This window comes from Pristis pectinata, chromosome 1 (genome assembly GCF_009764475.1).
Source record: "Pristis pectinata isolate sPriPec2 chromosome 1, sPriPec2.1.pri, whole genome shotgun sequence".
NCBI lineage: Eukaryota > Metazoa > Chordata > Chondrichthyes > Rhinopristiformes > Pristidae > Pristis > Pristis pectinata.
In genome coordinates, this window is record NC_067405.1 from 5010660 (window position 1) to 5029812 (window position 19153).

Sequence of the window (19153 nt, forward strand, 5' to 3'; positions counted from 1 at the left end):
TTCCTGCCCTGATGTCAGCCATGTCTCTGTAATAGCCACAATATCGTAGTCCCATGTACTAATCCAAGCTCTCAGTTCATCTCCCTTATTCCTGATGCTTCTTGCATTTAAGTAAATGCACTTTAGCCCATCCACCTCAGAGACTTTTGATGATTATTCATCAAAAATGATGGAATATGTCTGGCACCCATCCAACAGGTAACAAGGGCCCTTTCTGATTAGCTGTGGGAAGGAGTTGTTGCTGAGGTTGGAGCTGGTGGCTGACCAATAGCAGGAGTGTTTGTCGGGGATGGGGTGGGAGGCCATACCAAGCAAGGTGGGCAGCTCCACCAGGGCTGTGGTGGAGCAGGGGACGGTGGGAGGATGGGACAATGCATTTGGAGCGTTGGAAAAACAGCTGAAATGCACCTTTTAATCACTGGAGCGATTTGAGTTTGAGCACAGCTCCCGAAATTCACTTCCTTCATATGGACCTGAGTTATGGAAGCAGAGCTCAGCTTGAACAAGGCACTGTTTCACCACCAATTCAAGGACAAGTTCAAGAGCAAAACATCTGAGGGAATCCAAAGGGCGGGAGGGCACAGTGGTGCAGCTGGTAGGAGCCGCTGCCCTGCAGCTCCAGGGACACAGGTTCGATCCTGACCTCTGGCGCTGTCTGTGTGGAGTTTGCACGTTCTCCCTGTGAGTTATAAGGAGAGATTGGATAGGCTGGGACTGTTTTCCCTGAGTGTAGGAGGCTGAGGGATGACCTTATAGAGGTTTATAAAGTCATGAGGGGCATAGATAGGGTAAATGGTCATGGTCTTTTTCCCAGGGTAGGAAAGTCTAAAACTAGAGGGCATGGGTTTAAGGTGAGAGAGGTAAGACCATAGATATAGGAGTAGAATTAGGCCATTCAGCCCATCGAGTCTGCTCTGCCATTCAATCATGGCTAACCCCTTACCGACCAAAGATTTAAAGGGGACCTGAGGGGCAACTTTTTCACACAGAGGGTGGTGGGTATTTGGAACGAGCTGCCAGAGGAAGTGCTAGAGGCAGGTAATTTACCAATTTAAATTATAATGTTTAAAAGACGTTTGGACAGGTACATGGATAGGAAAGGTTTAGAAAGATACTGGTCAAATGCAGGCAAATGGGACTAGATTGGATGGTCATCTTGGTCAGCACGTATGTGTTGGGCTGAAGGGCCTGTTGCCGTGCTGTGTAACTCTAGGACTCTATATCCTCTGCCATTACTGCAGTAATGGACTCCTTAATCAATACTGCAAGAATATCTCTTATACATCCCATCAGGACTGAAGAGTCTATGCCCTGAATGTTGACTTGCCAGTCCTGCCCTTCCTTCATCTCTGTGACAGCAACAGTGTGGACATCAGGGAATGGGAATTGGGGAATGTATATAGTCAGTAAAAGGGATTCCTGTGGAAGGTACAGTGGGAAAAGGGAAATGTTTGGAATGTGGACTGTTAGGAAAGGGAACCTTCTGTACATTTTACAGTGTCAGGAATGTGAAGAATTTGTGAAATGTACACTGGGAATGTGGTAAATTGGTTTATTATTGTCACATATACCAGGGTACAGTGAAAACTTCTCTTGCATACCGTCCATACAGATCATTTCATTACAACAGTGCATTGAGGTAGTATAAGGGAAAACAATAACAGAATGCAGAGTAAATGTTACAGAGAAAGTGCAGTGCAGGCAGACAATAAGGTGCAAGGTCATAATGAGGTAGATTGTGAGGTCAAGAGTCCATCTTATTGTACTAGGGGACCGTTCAATAGTCTTATAACAGCGGGATAGAAGCTGTCCTTGAGCCTGGTGGTACGTGCTTTCAGGCTTTTGTACCTTCTGCCCGATGGGAGGGGGGAGAAGAGAGAATGTCCGGGGTGGGTGGGGTCTTTGATTATGTTGGCTGCTTTACTGAGGCAGCGAGAAGTGTAGACAGAGTCCATGGAGGGGAGGCTGGTTTCCGTGATACGCTGGGCTGTGTCCACAACTCTCTGCGGTTTCTTGCAGTTGTGGAGCGTGTGTGGAGTGTATACTGATGGGAATGCGGAGAGCGTGTGGAGTGGATTCTGTCCGGATCCTGTGTGCAACTGGACCGGAAGGCCAGAATGAAAAAAAATCTGGGAATTGGAACTGAAATCAATGCCATTAGTTGCTTCTCCTGGGAGAAGCCACAAGCTGTAAGAGGTCAGGGGAAAGCCGCTTTTCGTCAGACGATAGCATTTTGTACCTTTGTTAACAGAGTGAGGCCGACCCTGTCACAGATAAAGGCAGGCAGCAGTAGTGTGATCCAAGGCTGTGAATGGAACTGTGCATGAGGTGGTGAGATGAGATAAGATGGAGTGAAGAAGGCTGAGGCGTGACCTTATAGAGTTTATAAAATCATGAGGACCATAGATAAGGTGAATGGTCACAGTTATTTCCCCAGGGTAGGGGAGTCTAAAATGAGAGGATGCAGAAAGGTGAGAGGGGAAAGATTTAAAGGGGACCTGAGGGGCAACCTTTTCACGCAGAGGGTGGTGGGTACGTGGAACCAGCTGCCAGACGAAGCTGTAGAGGCGGGTACAATTACAGCATTAATAAGACATTTGGACAGGTACATGCATAGGAAATGTTTAGAGGGATATGGGCCAAACACAGGCAAATGGGACTAGCCCTGATAGACATCTTGGTTGGCATGGATGTTGGGCCGAGGGGCCTGTTTCCGTGCTGTATGACTCCATGACTTGGTGGGATGGAGACTGAGGAGCAGCTGACACTGTGGGTCAGAGATAGCGGGGTAGGGACAGTGTTGAGGTGGGGACGGCGAAACGGAGAATGTGTCTGGGACTGGACGGGGGCAGTGTGATGGAGAGATGGGACAGAGGCTTTGGGACAGTGACGGTGGGCTGGAATGGGTGGAGAGAGTGGGTCAGGTGTGGTGGGACAGGGTTGGTGAGGAGTGGGTGGAACGGACAGGGACGGTGTGATGCGGGCAGGGAGGGACACTACGCGCGAGCTACAGGAAGCGGGAGACGGTGCGATGGATGCCCTCTGCCGGGGCTGACGCAGAGTGATGGATCGGGGAAGTGAGGGACCACTTCCCTCTGCCGGGACTCTCTCCGCACTGGCGTTCCCTCTTCTGTGTTTGCCTGCAGATCGACCACGACCCCCGGATGCCGGCCTACATCGCCACCCAAGGACCCCTCTCGCACACCATCCCCGACTTCTGGCAGGTGAGCCGACCCCGCAACGATTCAGATTCATTTACCATCATATACACCTGGGTGCAATGGAACTCCTTGCTCACATGAAGCTCAGTGTATACTTGGTAAGAATAAATAGAACAATACACACAGCAACGAGTGCAAAACAGCAGAATGGTGCAAAGTATAGTAGTGCACACTGAGGTAGTGCAAAAAGAAATGCTAAAGTGACAGTAACGGAGGAGGTAGAACTAAGAGTCCAAGAACGTGGCAGCACCACCAGGAAGGGGATGTGACAGAGGTGATTGGTTCAGGAGTCTGACCTATCTATATCTCTCGGTAGACTCTCCACATCCTCTGCTACATCTATTTCTTGGTTTATTGCCTGTATACAACTCCCACCACTTATTTTCCCCTTTACTATTCCTAAGGTCAGGCACAGTAGTGTAGCGGTTAGTGTAACGCTATTACAGCACCAGCGACCCGGGTTCAATTCCGGCCGCTGTCTGTAAGGAGTTTGTACGTGCTCCCCGTGTCTGCGTGGGTTTCCTCCGGGTGCTCCGGTTTCCTCCCACATTCCAAAGACGTACAGGTTAGGAAGTTGTGGGCATGCGATGTTGGCGCCGGAAGTGTGGCGACACTTGCGGGCTGCCCCCAGAACACTCTGCGCAAAAGATGCATTTCACTGTGTGTTTCGATGTACACGTGACTAATAAAGATGTCTTGTCTTGTCTTGTCTTTTCTTGGGGAAGAAGCTGTTCTTGAGTCTGGATGTCTGGGCTTTCAAACTCCTGTATCTTCTCCCAGAAGGCAGAAGAGAGATAAGGGAATGGCCAGGGTGGCAGGTGTCCTTGACGATACCTTTAGCCTTCCTGATGCAACGCACGGTGAAGATCAGATTTCTTTATTAGTCACAGGTACACTGAAACACACAGTGAAATGCATCTTTTGCGTAGAGTGTTCTGGGGGCAGCCCGCAAGTGTCGTGACGCTTCCGGCGCCAACATAGCATGCACACAACTTCCTAACCTGTACGTCTTTGGAATGTGGGAGGAAACCAGAGCACCCGGAGGAAATCCACGCAGACACACGGGGAGAACACACAAACTCCTTACAGACAGTGGCCAGAATTGAACCAGTGTCGCTGGTGCTGTAATAGCGTTACGCTAACCGTACACTACCATGCCTGCCCACTTTACACACTATCTCTGCTATTTTTACACAGTAAGATCCCACCAAAGCCGCTGTGACAGCTGACCAGTCGATGCAGTTGAAAATATCAGTCAGGATACCCAGAGGGACTCACCAGGTTCTCTTCGAGGCGAGCGCTGGGATGCGAGGGGGCTGATCCTTTGATCTGACAGTGCAGCACTCCCCTGGTACCGCACGGGGTGTGAGGGGTTGGGAGCACGGGCTCGGACACCTGGAGTGGGGCTTGAACCCCTGACTCAGGAGTGACTGTGGTATCCGAGCCAAGGTCAGCAGCTGTGCCAAATGTCCTCCGACTCCGCAAACTGGAAGCGTTAATTCCTGAATTCTGTGTCACGTGTCAATGTGGATCTGGTGCACTTACACACATTGGTATTGGTATTGGTTTATTATTGTCACTTGTACCGAGATACAGTGAAAAACTTGTCTTGCAAACCAATCATACAGGTCAATTCATTACACAGTGCAGTTACATTGAATTAGTACAGAGTGCATTGAGGTAGTACAGGTGAAAACAATAACAGTACAAAGTGTCACAGCTACAGAGAAAGTGCAGTGCAATAAGGTGCAAGGTCACAACATGGTTCGTTTTGGAAGGTCAAATATGTTGGCGGAATATAACGGTAGGACTCTTGGCAGTGTGGAGGATCAGAGGGATCTTGGGGTCCGAGTCCATAGGACGCTCAAAGCGGCTGCGCAGGTTGACTCTGTGGTTAAGAAGGCATATGGTGTATTGTCCTTCATCAATCGGGGAATTGAATTTAGGAGCCGAGAGGCACTGTTGCAGCTATATAGGTCCCTGGTCAGACCCCACTCGGAGTACTGTGCTCAGTTCTGGTCGCCTCACTACAGGAAAGATGTGGAAGCCATAGAGGGGAGATTTACAAGGATGCTGCCTGGGGTGCGGAGCATGCCTTAGGAAGCAGGTTGAGGGAACTCGGCCTTTTCTCCTTGGAGAGACGGAGGATGAGGGGGGACCTGATAGAGGTGTATAAGATGATGAGAGGTATTGATCGGGTAGATAGTCAGAGGCTTATCCCCAGGGCTGAAATGGTTGCCACAAGAGGACACAGGTTTAAGGTGCTGGGGAGTAGGTACAGAGGAGATGTCAGGGGTAAGTTTTTTACTCAGAGAGTGGTGAGTGTGTGGAATGGGCTGCCGGCAACGTTGGTGGAGGCGGATACGATAGGGTCTTTTAAGACACTGTTAGATAGGTACATGGAACTGAGTAAAATAGAGGGCTATGGGTAAGCCTAGTAATTTCTAGGGTAGGGACATGTTCGGCACAGCTTTGTGGGCCCAAGGGCCTGAATTGTGCTGTAATTGTTCTATGTTCTAAGGTAGATTGTGAGGTCAGAGTCCATCTTATCGTATAAGGGAACCGTTCAATAGTCTTATCACAGTGGGGTAGAAGCTGTCCTTAAGTCTGGTGGGACGTGCCCTCAGGCTCCTGTATCTTCTACCTGATGGAAGAGGAGAGAAGAGAGAATGACCCGGGTGGGTGGGGTCTTTGATTATGCTGGCTGCTACACCAAGACAATGAGAGGTAAAGACAGAGTCTAAGGAGGGGAGGCTGGTGTCCGTGATGCACTGGGCTGTGTCCACAACTCTCTGCAGTTTCTTGTGGTCCTGGGCAGAGCAGTTGCCGTACCAGGCCATGAAGCATCCAGATAGGATGCTTTCTATGGTGCATCGGTAAAAGTTGGTGAGAGTCAAAGGGGACAAACCGTATTTCTTTAGCCTCCTGAGGAAGCAGAGGCATTGTGATGAACATACAGTGGTGGGCTCAGCTCTGGTCTCCCCAGCGGTGGGATCGGTCCGCCCCGCTAATGGTGGCTCTGTCCCATTGCAGATGGTCTGGGAGAATGGCTGCACGGTGATCGTCATGCTGACCCCGCTGGTGGAGGACAGTGTTCGGCACTGCGACCGCTACTGGCCCGACGAAGGCTCTTCCCTCTACCACATCTACGAGGTGAGTGAGCCCGGCAGAGAGGTACCAGAGGGGAGTACCCCGAGCAGGGCAGGCAGCTGGGATTGTGCTGTGCGGGGTGGTAAGACAGTGAGCTGGGATCGCAATGTGCAGTGAATTGGGATCGCACTGTGCTGTGACCTGGGTCATACGTGCAGAAAGTAAGCTGGAATCGCACTGTGCAGACATTGAGCTGCGATCACCCCTGCAGACCATGACCTGGGATCGCACTGTGCTGTGGCCTGGAATTGTACTGTGGAGGCAGTGAGCTGGGATCGCACTGTGCAGACAGTGAACTGGGATCGAACTGTGCAGACAGTCGGGATCCCACTGAGCAGATAGTGAGCTGGGATCGCACTGTGCAGACTGGGACGGGGATGGACACATCACTCAGGACTCTGTCAGTACGCTAAGCCACCCCACCCGTCCGTACGTTAACCTTCTCCCACCCGACCTGTCCACATGTTAAACCTTTCCCACCCCACTTGTCTTTATGTTAAGCCTCTCCCACCCCACCTGTCCATACGTTAACCCTCTCCCACCCCTGCCCGTAAGTGAACCCTCTCCCACCCCACCCGACCGTAAGTTAACCCTCTCCCACTGCACCTACAGGTCAACCTGGTCTCTGAGCACATCTGGTGTGAGGACTTCCTGGTCCGCAGCTTCTACCTCAAGAACCTGCAGTCACAAGAGACGCGCACCCTCACCCAGTTCCACTTCCTCAGCTGGCCCGCCGAGGGAATCCCTTCCTCCACCCGCCCGTTGCTGGACTTCCGCAGGTACGGAGCATGGGAGCTGGGATTTGGGGGAGCTGGAGGGGTGGGTATCACCCTCGGGCATGGACGGTGATCGTGGGCCAGGGCAGATGGCAGACTGTGACTTCCCCTTTCCAAGAGGGATCAACCGTGTCGATCGCCAGAGCAATAACCAGGCTACAGATAACCACTGCCACTCAGCACAGACCAGACCAGCCGCAGGGGCGCCTCATGAAACAAAGGAATGAAGCTCCCTCTACCCTGTTCCATCACGAAGAACCAGCATTCCACAATGACTTACACCCTAACAGTTTGGAAATGATTCCAACCCACGCACGTGGTCCAAAGATACTACAGTTTATTTTGTATCTAACCCATGCTGTCCCTACCCTGGGAGTGTGCGATGGGACGGTGTAGAGGGAGCTTCACTCTACGCCTGACCCTGGAAGTGTGCGATGGGACGGTGTGGAGGGAGCTTCACTCTACGCCTGACCCTGGAAGTGTGCGATGGGACGGTGTAGAGGGAGCTTCACTCTACGCCTGACCCTGGAAGTGTGCGATGGGACGGTGTAGAGGTAGCTTCACTCTACGCCTGACCCTGGAAGTGTGTGATGGGACGGTGTAGAGGGAGCTTCACTCTACGCCTGACCCTGGAAGTGTGCGATGGGACGGTGTAGAGGGAGCTTCACTCTACGCCTGACCCTGGAAGTGTGCGATGGGACGGTGTAGAGGGAGCTTCACTCTACGCCTGACCCTGGAAGTGTGCGATGGGACGGTGTAGAGGGAGCTTCACTCTACGCCTGACCCTGGAAGTGTGCGATGGGACGGTGTAGAGGGAGTTTCACTCTATACTTAACCCATCTTATTATATCTAACCTGTGCTGTCCTTGCTCAGGGACTGTTTAATAGGCTGAGCTGTCGACTGCGTGCTATTAATGTTGAAGTGTTGCATATCCCAGATACTTGGGCTATTCATCTCCTAACTCAATGCCTATTTTGCTCTTCGAACCAGGTTAACTGACAGTATCAGTAGGGAGGGGAAAAGAGATTTCATCCCTTCACCCAACCCATCGTGACTCCTGTCTAGCGCGATGGATTAAAATCTCCCCCTGGTGTCTCTCCCCCAAGTGCGTACGAAAAGTTAATGCCTGATTGTTATCTGGGGTTGCCTGATGGGTTGGACCATTGCTGTTCAAGGCTACCGGCTGATACTCCTGCCTCCGCAGCATGAGGGGTGGATGGATGGGAACTAACTGGCGTGTGTGTTAACCAATGGGGAGCTTTAACCTGCTGACGGGGTTTGCTGTCTGCCTAATCTCTCCTTCCTCCCTCTTTAACCAGCATTTCATTAACCCTGTGATGGCTGTCTCCGTGACACTCCTTTCTGATGGCTCCCAGTGTCATTTTTGTGATTTGCAGCTAGTAATGTCAAATCCAGTTGCATAGTCACAAAAGTGATCATTGGAGGCCGTGCTTACCACACACCGCAATGGTGGAACCAGCTCCCCGTCTAACGCCTTAAACATCTTGTGTGGCTGATGGCTTTTCTCCCCCCCCACCTCCCCCACTGAGCAAGGCCGGGAGAGGTGGGACTTCTGGAGCAGAGGCGACGGGGGAAGGTCCCGTCCCCTTCTCCCTCACCGCTGGCGAGATGTAACACCAACACTGCCCCACCATCACCTCCGCCTCGTACAGTAGTTGCTGGGCTCCTTCAGATCAATAAAGGGGATTCCCTGATGTTCCTCAGACTTTCCAGCTTGATGACCTCTTGCAAGAGAGACATCGTTAAGCTGGAAAGAGGGCAAATGTTTCCAGGACTCGAGGGCCTGAGTTATAGGGAGAGGTTGGGCAGGCTAGAACTTTACTCCTTGGAGTGTAGGAGACTGAGGGGGTGACCTCATAGAGGTGTATAAAATCATAAGGAGCATAGACAGGGTGAACGCACAGTCTTTTTCCCAGAGAAAGGGAATCAACAACCAGAGGGCATAGGTTTAAGGTGAGGGGGGAGAGATTCAAAAGAGACCTGAGGGGTAACTTCTTCACACAGAGGGTGGTGAGTATATGGAACGAGCTGCCAGAGGAATTGGTTGAGGCAGCTACAATAACAACATTTAAAGAGACATTTGGATAAGTACAAGGATAGGAAGGGTGTAGAGGGATATGGGCCAAATGCTGGCAAATGGGACTAGCTGAGGTGGGCACCTTGGTCAGCATGGACGAGTTGGGCCGAAGGGCCTGCTTTTGTGCTGTGTCAGTCTATAACTCTAATTCTTACCCGAGAGAGGCTCAGTCATAGAGGAAATTTGGACACAGGGCATTGGGCATTTTTCTTAATTTATCCAATCACAGGGTATGGACATCACTGGCAATGCCAGCATTTATTGCCCATCCCCAATTGCCCCTGACCTGCGTAAGACCAACCACATTGCTGGTCTGGAGTCACATATAAGCCAGACAGGAGAAGAAGGGCAGTTTTTCTAACCGGCAGTTCTTTCATGGTCTCGCTGAGTTTTTACAACAATATGATGGTTTTATAGTCACCACTACCAAGGCTAACATGTCACTCTAGATGTAGAGTCACAGAGTCATGCAGCACAGAGACAGGCCCTTCTTTCCATCATGTCTCTGCTGCCCATCAAGTACTGTACCTACCTATACAAATCCCACTTCCAGCACTTGGTCCATAGATTCTTTGCCTTGGCAACTCAAGTGCTCATCCAGTGAGAGGAACAGAGGACTTCAGATGCTGGAATCTGCAATCAAGTGCTCATCCAACTGGTTCTTGAATGTTGTGATGGTCTCTGCCTCCACTATGCCCTCATTCACTGTGTTCCATACTCCAACCACCCCCTGGGTTAAAACTTCTTCCTTAGATCCCCTTTAACCCCTCATCTTAGACCTATGGACAACCTGGAAGTTGCCCTCCAAGCCACACACCACCCTGACTTGGAAATACATCGCTGTTCCTTCACCATCGCTGGGTCACAATCCTGGAACTCCCTCCCTAACAGTTGTGGGTGTACCCACACATCAAGGACTGCACTGGTTCAAGAAGGCAGCTCACCGCCACCTTCTCAGGGACTATCAGGGATGGGGAATTAAATACTGGCTCAGCCCGTGAAACCCACATCCCCTCAAATGAATTTTAAAACAATTCCTTCTGGTCTATCTGGTCTTTATGAGGATGTTTCCAGGACTAGAGGGCCAGAGTTATAGGGAGACGGTGTCCAGGCTAGGTCTTTATTCCTTGGAATTTCAGAGAATGAGGGGCGACCGTATAGAAGTATTTAAAATTATGAGAGGCATAGATAAGGTGGATGGTAACAGTCTTTTTCCCAGGGGAGGGGAGTCCAAAACTAGGGGGCATGGGTTTAGGGTGAGAGGGGAAAGATTTAAAAGGGACCTGAGGGACAACTTTTTCACACAGAGGGTGGTGAGTATATGGAACGAGCTGCCAGAGGAAGTGGGTGAGGCAGGTACAATAGTATCATTGAAGAAGCACTTGGATAGGTACACGGAGGGGCGGGGCTTGGAGGGATATGGGCCGAACGCAGGAAATTGGGACTAGCTGGGTGGGCACTGTGGTCGGCATGGACTGGTTGGGCCAAAGGGCCTGTATCCTTGCTGTATTGCTCGATGACTCCATAACGCTATCTTTAGCATGAGGAAAAGTTTTCTATCTACCCATTCCATGCCTCGCATCTGAAGTCCTCTGTTTCTCTCGCTGGATGAGCACTTGAGTTGCCAAGGCAAATCTCTCTGTCGTCACCCCTCCGTCTCCTCCGCTCCAGAGAGACCAACCCAGCACATCCAGTCCCTCTTCGTAACTGAAATGTTCCATCCCATTTATTTAATGATTTGAATTTGATTTTCCCAATTGCCTTCAACTCAGGGACCTAACGTTTTAGCTTCAGGGTCACACAGTTTACAAAAAGGCATTTTTTCTACGATGAAGGCCTGACTAACAACTGGCATTGCAAGGGCCAGTTGAACTTGCAGTTCTGTCTGAAAGGACTTTGCCCATGGACCATCTTAGAAATGAAGGATCCATCTCAGTGAAGAGTCAACCGCACCCCGAGGGACTGAGGTCACGTATGGAACGCAGACAGCTCCAGGACACAGGACGCCCCGTTGTGAAACACTGGTGTCCCAGATGGGATTTTACCACAATGGTTAACAAGTGCAGATACCTTCACAAGACTTGATCTCCCAACCTACCTCAGCATGGCCCTTGCACTTTATTTGTCTGCCTGCACTGCACCCTCTCGGGAGCTACAACACTATATTCTGCATTCTGTTTTCTTTTAGAACATAGAACAGCACAGGAACAGGCCCTTCAGCCCATGATGTTGTACCAAGCTAACTAAACTAGTAGCTAGATGTCTGACTAAATTGATCCCTTCTGCCTGCAGAAGGTCCATATCCCTCCATTCCCTGCACGTTCATGCGCCTGTGTAAGAGCCTCTTAAACCCCTCGATCGTACCTACCTCCACCACCACCACCCCTGGCAGCGCATTCCAGGCACCCACTCTGTGTGTTTAAAAAAACTTACCCCGCACATTTGAAGTTACACCCTCTAGTATTAGACATTGTGACCCTGGGAAAAAGATACTGACTGTCTACTCTACCTATGTCCCTCATAATCTTATAAACCTCTATCAGGTCCCCCCTCAGCCTCTGCCGCTCCAGAGAAAACAACCCAAGTTTGTCCAACCTCTCCTTATAGCTCACACCCTCTAATCCAGTCAGCGTACAGGTTTTACCACCTTGATGTATTCATGTACGGCATGATCTGTCCAGATGGCACGCAAACAAAGTTTTTCACTGTGTCTCAGTACATGTGGCAATAATAAACCAATTTCCAATATGGATTGCTGCTTCATCAGCGGGACCTCAAGACCATGTCGCTCGGAAGGGCACGGCCTCTCTCGGCCCCGTTGGAAGGTTAGAGGGGCAGACATTCTGTGGCTGATTTTCATAAAAGCACTCGGTGCAGGAGGAGGGGGTTTGACCAAGCGTGTGCTGGCCACTGCTGACCTCCCAACCCCTCTCCCTCACCCCTGTAACCTTCTCCCTTTCAACTATTTGTTCCCTCTTGCAAGCTGGTACTGGTATTGGTTTATTATTGTCACTTGTACCAAGGTACAGTGAAAAACTTGTCTTGCATACCGATCGTACAGATCAATTCATTACACAGAGCAGTTACATTGGGTTAGTACAGAGTGCATTGATGAAGTACAGGTAAAAACAATAACAGTACAGAGTAAAGTGTCACAGCTACAGAGAAAGTGCAGTGCAATAAGGTGCAAGGTCACAACAAGGTAGATCGTGAGGTCAAAGAGTCCATCTCATTGTATAAGGGAACCATTCGATAGTCTTATCACAGTGGGGTAGAAGCTGTCCTTCAGCCTGGTGGTACGTGCCCTCAGGCTCCTGTATCTTCTACCCGATGGGAGAGGAGAGGAGAGAAGCTCCTGTCAAATCTGCTTCCACTGCCCTTTTGGGCAGCGTGATTCACAGCTCTGGTTCCCTGGTTTGTTCTGCCAGTTCCCTTCAGTCGGTGAGCTGTGGTTCCCAACCCTCCTGTCTCTGGGAGCACTTGCTCCCAGAGCTGCCTTCATTCATACTCTGCTTTGAAATCTCTGCTCACCCGCCCCCCCCCCCTGCTCACTGCACTAACCTTGAATTGTGGAGAGTTGTAGTTTAAGGACAGAGGTCTCCCAATTTCCCTGATTGGAGGCTGTGTGGAATTGTGACCCTCAGATTCACTACCTTTTATTCATCCAGGTGATAGAGACATAGAACTTAGAACACTATAGCACAGTACAGGCCCCTCGGCCCACGATGTTGTGTCGACATTTTATCCTGCTCTAAGATCTGTCTAACCCTTCCCTCCCACATAGCCCCCCATTTCTCTATCATTCATGTGTCTATCTCTCTTAAATGTCCCTAATGTATCTGCCCCCACAACCTCTGCCGGCAGTGCGTTCCACACACCCACCGCTCTCTGTGTAAAAAACTTACCCCTGACATCCCCCTTATATCTTCCTCCAGTCACCTTAAAATTATGCCCCCTTGTGTTAGCCATTGTTGCCCTGGGAAAAAGTCTCTGACTGTCCACTCGATCTATGCCCCTCATCATCTTGTACACCTCTATCAAGTCACCTCTCCTCCTCCTTCCCTCCAAAGAGAAAAGCCCTAACTCGCTCAACCTATCCTCATAAGACATGCTCTCCAATCCAGGCAGCATCCTGGTAAATCTCCTCTACACCCTCTCTAAAGCTTCCACATCCTTCCTATAATGAGGCGACCAGAACTGGCAATGCCAGGATTTATTGCCCATTCCTTATTGCTCCTGAGCTGAAGGAGACATAGGACATAGGACAGTACAGCACAGGAACAGGCCCTTCAGCCCACATTGTCTGTGCTGAACACGATGCCTATTAAAACTAATCCTATCTGCCTGCATGTGTTCTATACCCCCACCCACCCACCCATTCCCTGCCGGTTCATGTGCCTGCCTGAATGCCTCTTAAATATTTCTGTTGTATCTGCCTCCACCACCACCCCTGCAGCCCGTTCCAGGCACCCACCAGTCTCCGTGTAAAAAAACTTGCCTCGTACATCTCCTTTAAACTTTTCCCCTCTCACCTTAAACCTATGTCACGAATCAGCAACAAAAGAAACACACTGAGCATGATTCAGTGTTAAAAACTATTTTATTAATCACTACTTATGATAATACGTAAAATAAAAGTAAAAATGTTAGTATGTTAGAATTCAAGAATGTTAAACCTCGAACGTTAACCCCAAAACTAAACTCTTCATGTGTGTGTGTGGCAAAGTCCCAAACTCCAAGTTCAGGAATGGTTCTTAAAGTTCAGTTCCGCAAGCCATAAGGTGAAACATGAGCAAGGGCTTCTTCAACAACCACCGTTGTCTGAAGATAAGACGTAGACGTAGAGAAACATAGAGAGAGTAAATACGAAATCCAAATGTTCCACGATGGAACCCAAACGACACTTCAGTGTTTACTCGGTAGTGACTTCCTCACCCCGAAAAGCATCCGAATCGTGGTCGTCCACACACAAATACCTGTTTCCTTCTACAGGTCAGCAACAAAGTGAACTCCACCGGATTTCTTCCAACTTCCATACATGGATTTCAGTGGCAGACACAGTTATAGTTTCTCATCCATCGATAGAGAAAACTAGCAGGCTGGTGTCTCTCTCCCTTCTCTCTCTCTCTCTCTCCTTCTGACTTCTTCAACAACGTCATTACGTCCTTTATCTTCTATTGACGTAAGCACGCCCCACACACACATACACACACATTCTCTATTTTAAAGGGACTTTCACTGAGTCCGTAACACCTCCCACCTAAAAAAAATTTTTCCCAAGAAAAATTTAACTGCGCATACAGTTAGTAATTTTAATAATTATCATGCTACACAACTACAGACTATCAGATTAGTACAGATACATGTTTCCCATTTAACATCGGGAAAGACAATCAGAAATCACATTATCTTTGCCTTTAATGTGAGTTATCATGAGATCAAACTCTTGCAAAATTAAACTCCAGTTTAACAGCCTTCTGTTCTTGTTTTTGACTCGGCTCAGAAACACCAATGGGTTATGATCTGTATATACAGTCAATGGTTTCTGAGCAGTGCAAACATATACACTGAAATGTTGCAAGGCTAAAACAAGCGACAGTAATTCTTTCTCTATGGTGGAATAATTCTTTTGATGCTCATTAAATTTCTTTGAAAAGTAAGCTACAGGATGGTCAATATCATCAAGGTCACCCTTCTGCAACAACACAGCTCCTGCAGCTTCATCACTGGCATCTACTGCTAATGAAAATGGCTTTTCAAAGTCAGGTGTTTTGAGCACAGGATGGTAGCATAAAATGGCTTTCAGTTTCTCAAATGCTTCTTGACAAGAATCTGTCCAAACAAACTTTACTCCCTTCTTCAGAAGATTAGTTAGGGGAAGAGCAATATCAGCAAAATTTTTACAAAATTTTCGATAATATCCAACCATTCCCACAAATCTTCTAACAGTCCTGGTACCTGTGGGAATAGGGAACTCAGATATTGCTTGAACTTTTGCCTAAACAGGAGCTTGCTTGCCTTGACCTACAACATAACCAAGATACGTCACAGTGGCATGGCCAAATTCACTTTTAGCCAAGTTAACTGTAAGGTTAGCCTTGGAAAGTCTTTCAAACAACCTTTCTAACGCAGAGATGTGATCTTCCCAAGTATCATTCCCAGTCACTAAGTCGTCAATGTAGGCATCTGTATGTTTTAACCCATGAATCACTGAATTAATCATTCTTTGAAATGTTGCCGGAGCATTTTTCATTCCAAATGGTAAAACATTGTATTCATACAATCCAGAAGGGGTTACAAAGGCTGAAATCTCCCTTCCTCTATCTGTTAATGGAACACACCAGTACCCTTTTAATAGGTCAATCTTTGTAATAAATTTTGCCTTTCCCACTCTGTCTATGCAATCATCCACCCTAGGAATAGGGTAAGCATCTGACTTTGTTACAGCATTCACTTTCCTGTAATCTGTGCAAAATTTAACAGTTCCATCAGGTTTAGGTACAATAACACAGGGCGAACTCCAATTTGAACTAGAATGTCTAATAATATCATTTTCCAACATGTATTTTATTTCCTGATCAACGTTTACTATTTTCCACATTCATTCGATATGGGTGTTGTTTGATTGGTTTTGCATCCCCAACATCAACATCATGGGTAATTATCGATGTTCTGTTTGGAACATCTGGGAACAGATTTTTAAATTTTAAAATTTTCAATTTTGTCACGAACCAGCAACAAAAGAAACACACTGAGCATGATTCAGTGTTAAAAACTATTTTATTAATCACTACTTATGATAATACGTAAAATAAAAGTAAAAATGTTAGTATGTTAGAATTCAAAAATGTTAAACCTCGAACGTTAACCCCAAAACTAAACTCTTCGTGTGTGTGTGTGACAAAGTCCCAAACTCCAAGTTCAGGAATGGTTCTTAAAGTTCAGTTCCGCAAGCCATAAGGTGAAACATGAGCAAGGGCTTCTTCAACAGCCACCGTTGTCTGAAGATAAGACGTAGACGTAGAGAAACAGAGAGAGAGTACATACGAAATCCAAATGTTCCACGATGGAACCCAAACGACACTCCAGTGTTTACTCGGTAGTGACTTCCTCACCCCGAAAAGCATCCGAACCGTGGTCGTCCACACACAAATACCTGTTTCCTTCTACAGGTCAGCAACAAAGTGAACTCCACCGGATTACTTCCAACTTCCATACATGGATTTCAGTGGCAAACACAGTTATTGTTTCTCATCCATCGATAGAGAAAACTAGCAGGCTGGTGTCTCTCTCCCTTCTCTCTCTCTCTCCTTCTGACTTCTTCAACAACGTCATTACGTCCTTTATCTTCTATTGACGTAAGCACGCCCCACACACATACACACACACTCTCTATCTTAAAGGGACTTTCACTGAGTCCGTAACACCTAGCATTTGACATTTCCACCCTGGGGAGAAAGACTCTGATCATCTGCTCTATCTGTGCCTCTCATAATTCTGTATACCATACTAGTGGGTCTGGAGTCACATATAGGTCAGACTGGGCGAAGATGGCAGATTAATTATGCAGAAAATTAGGCTAACACAAGGGGACATAATTTTAAGGTGATTGGAGGAAGGTATAAGGGGGATGTCAGGGGTAAGTTTTTTACACAGAGAGTGGTGGGTGCGTGGAACACACTGTTGGCAGAGGTTGTGGGGGCAGATACATTAGGGACATTTAAGTGACTCTTAGATAGCCACATTAGTGATAGAGAAACGGAGGGCTATGTGGGAGGGAAGGGTTAGATAGATCTTAGAGTTGGATAAAATGTCGGCACAACATTGTGGGCTGAAGGGCCTGTACTGTGCTGTAGTGTTCTATGTTCTATGTTCCTTCCCTGAAGGACAGGAGTGAACAAGATGGGTTGTGTGGTAGTTCCATGGTTACTGTGACTTTACTTAATGTCTTGAAGTTTAATTTCCCAGTGTCTGGGGTGGGATTCGGACTCGTATTTCTGCATCATTGGTCCTGAATCCCAGCTGCTGGTCCAGTAGCATAGCCACTCTGCTTAAGTCTTCACTGGATGTTTCTGGTTCTGTCCACACTTGAAGGAGGAAGGAACAAGGGGGTTTGTTAATTGGATGTTGTGGACACAGGTTCATTCAGGACCTAAGAGCCCAGCATGGATCTGTGGTGCTATATGGCATGTTTCTCTGCTGTAAACACTGTGTATTGCATTTCATTCTGTTCTACAGGAAAGTCAACAAGTGCTACAGAGGCCGTTCCTGCCCCATAATCGTACACTGCAGGTAAGATCCCTTGGGCACAGTTCTTCCCATTCCATCCAGCTGTGTGAGAGTTCCCAACCCCTTCAACTAGGGAAGAGAGGACAAAAATAAGAGGCCATTTGGCCCATCATGGTTGAAAGAGCCATGGTAACACAAGAAAAACCACTGCCTCCCAGTTCCAGGGACCTGGGTTCAATTCCGACCTCCGGTGCTGTCTGTGCAGAGTTTGCACGTTCTCCCTGTGACTGCACAACTTTCCCCTTTTCTCTCCTCTGTCCCAAAGACGTGCGGGTTGGTAGGTGAAGTGGCCACTGTAAATTATCCGTAGTAGGTAGCTGAGTGGTCGGGTTTGGGAGGAGTTGATGGGAATGGGGGAGAGAATAAAATGGGATTAGTGTAGGATTGATGTAAATGGGGTGGACTGTGGTCAGCATGGACACTGTGGGCCAAATGGCCTGTTTCCGTGCTGTGTGACTTTGACTTGTGCACTCTCTTCTATTAGTCCTCCCATTCCCTTTACAAATCTGTTTTCGCTACCCTTTTCAGGCAGCATGTTCCAGTTGTAAGAACCACTGCCACTACGTACAGTATCAGTGGCTCCATTGTTCCATAAACTTACCGAGCAGCGAGGGACTTCCATTTCAGTGGAAGAGGCTGCCCTCCAGTGGTTGGCTGAGCAAATTGGCAGCGGTTATGAGGAGCCACACACAGTCTTGCTGGTGGAACTCAGCGGGTCGAGCAGCACCTGTGGAGGGAGAGGAATCGTCGAGGTCTCGGATCGAAACTCTGGATCGAGTCCTGATGCAGGGTTTCGACCCGAAACATTGGCAATTTCTATACCCACCCCCCCCCCCCCCCCCCCCCCCCCACAGATGCTGGTCGAGCTGCTGAGTTCCTCGAGCAGATAGTTTGTCGCTCCACATTCCAGCATCTGCGGTCTCTCGTGTCTCCAGATGTTACGAGGAGTTAACTTTAGGTCACCCCTTTAGACCTTAAAAGAGTAAATGGTACCAGAACACAAGGGAGCTAGGAGGTTGGATTCCAGCTCGTGGACCATCGTAATCTCGTGGGAAGCTATGTAAAAGGCTAAAGGCTGGTCATTTTGTTCCAGAGATCAGGAGTGGTGCTCTTAGGACACAAAGCCCTGGTTAGACCCTCCCGGGAGCACCCTGGTCAAAGCTGTAGACCCCATCCCTCAGGGAGAAGGGATTGACCGAGGAGGGGAAGAGAGAGAAGGCAGGATTCAAAGGGTTAAATCACAAGGAGCAGTTCCACTCGATGTAGGGAGTGTTCCTTGGAACTGAGAGGAGCGGATGGTATTGAACTCACTGTTTTACGGATGGATCTTGAGAAGGTATTTCTGATGGTCGGGAATTCTGGGATCAGGGTCAGGGTCAAAACATTGGACTTGAGGGACGTTGGCAAACATCGCCATTCCCAAAACTTTGGAGAAGATTGGAACTCTCTGCAGTGAAGGGTAAATCGATGCCAGGTCAGTGGTTAACTTTAAACTTGTGATTGATGGATTTTTATCAACTAAACCTACTTAGTTGGGTGTATGTTATTGGGTTATAGTTAATACATGATCTTATAAAACAGTGGGACAGTCTCGAGGGGCTGAAAGGCCTCCTCCTGT

General features: G+C 48.5%; 1 protein-coding gene across 1 annotated transcript in view; it reads left to right on the top strand.

The window, feature by feature from the left end:
- Positions 1-19153, top strand: part of LOC127569516 (receptor-type tyrosine-protein phosphatase-like N) — a 232221-nt gene that overhangs the window by 204411 nt on the left and 8657 nt on the right. The window contains exons 16-19 of the mRNA XM_052014237.1: positions 3147-3224; positions 6255-6374; positions 6984-7150; positions 17485-17538. Coding sequence (XP_051870197.1) covers positions 3147-3224; positions 6255-6374; positions 6984-7150; positions 17485-17538 — 419 coding nt within the window. The remainder of the gene's footprint in view (positions 1-3146; positions 3225-6254; positions 6375-6983; positions 7151-17484; positions 17539-19153) is intronic.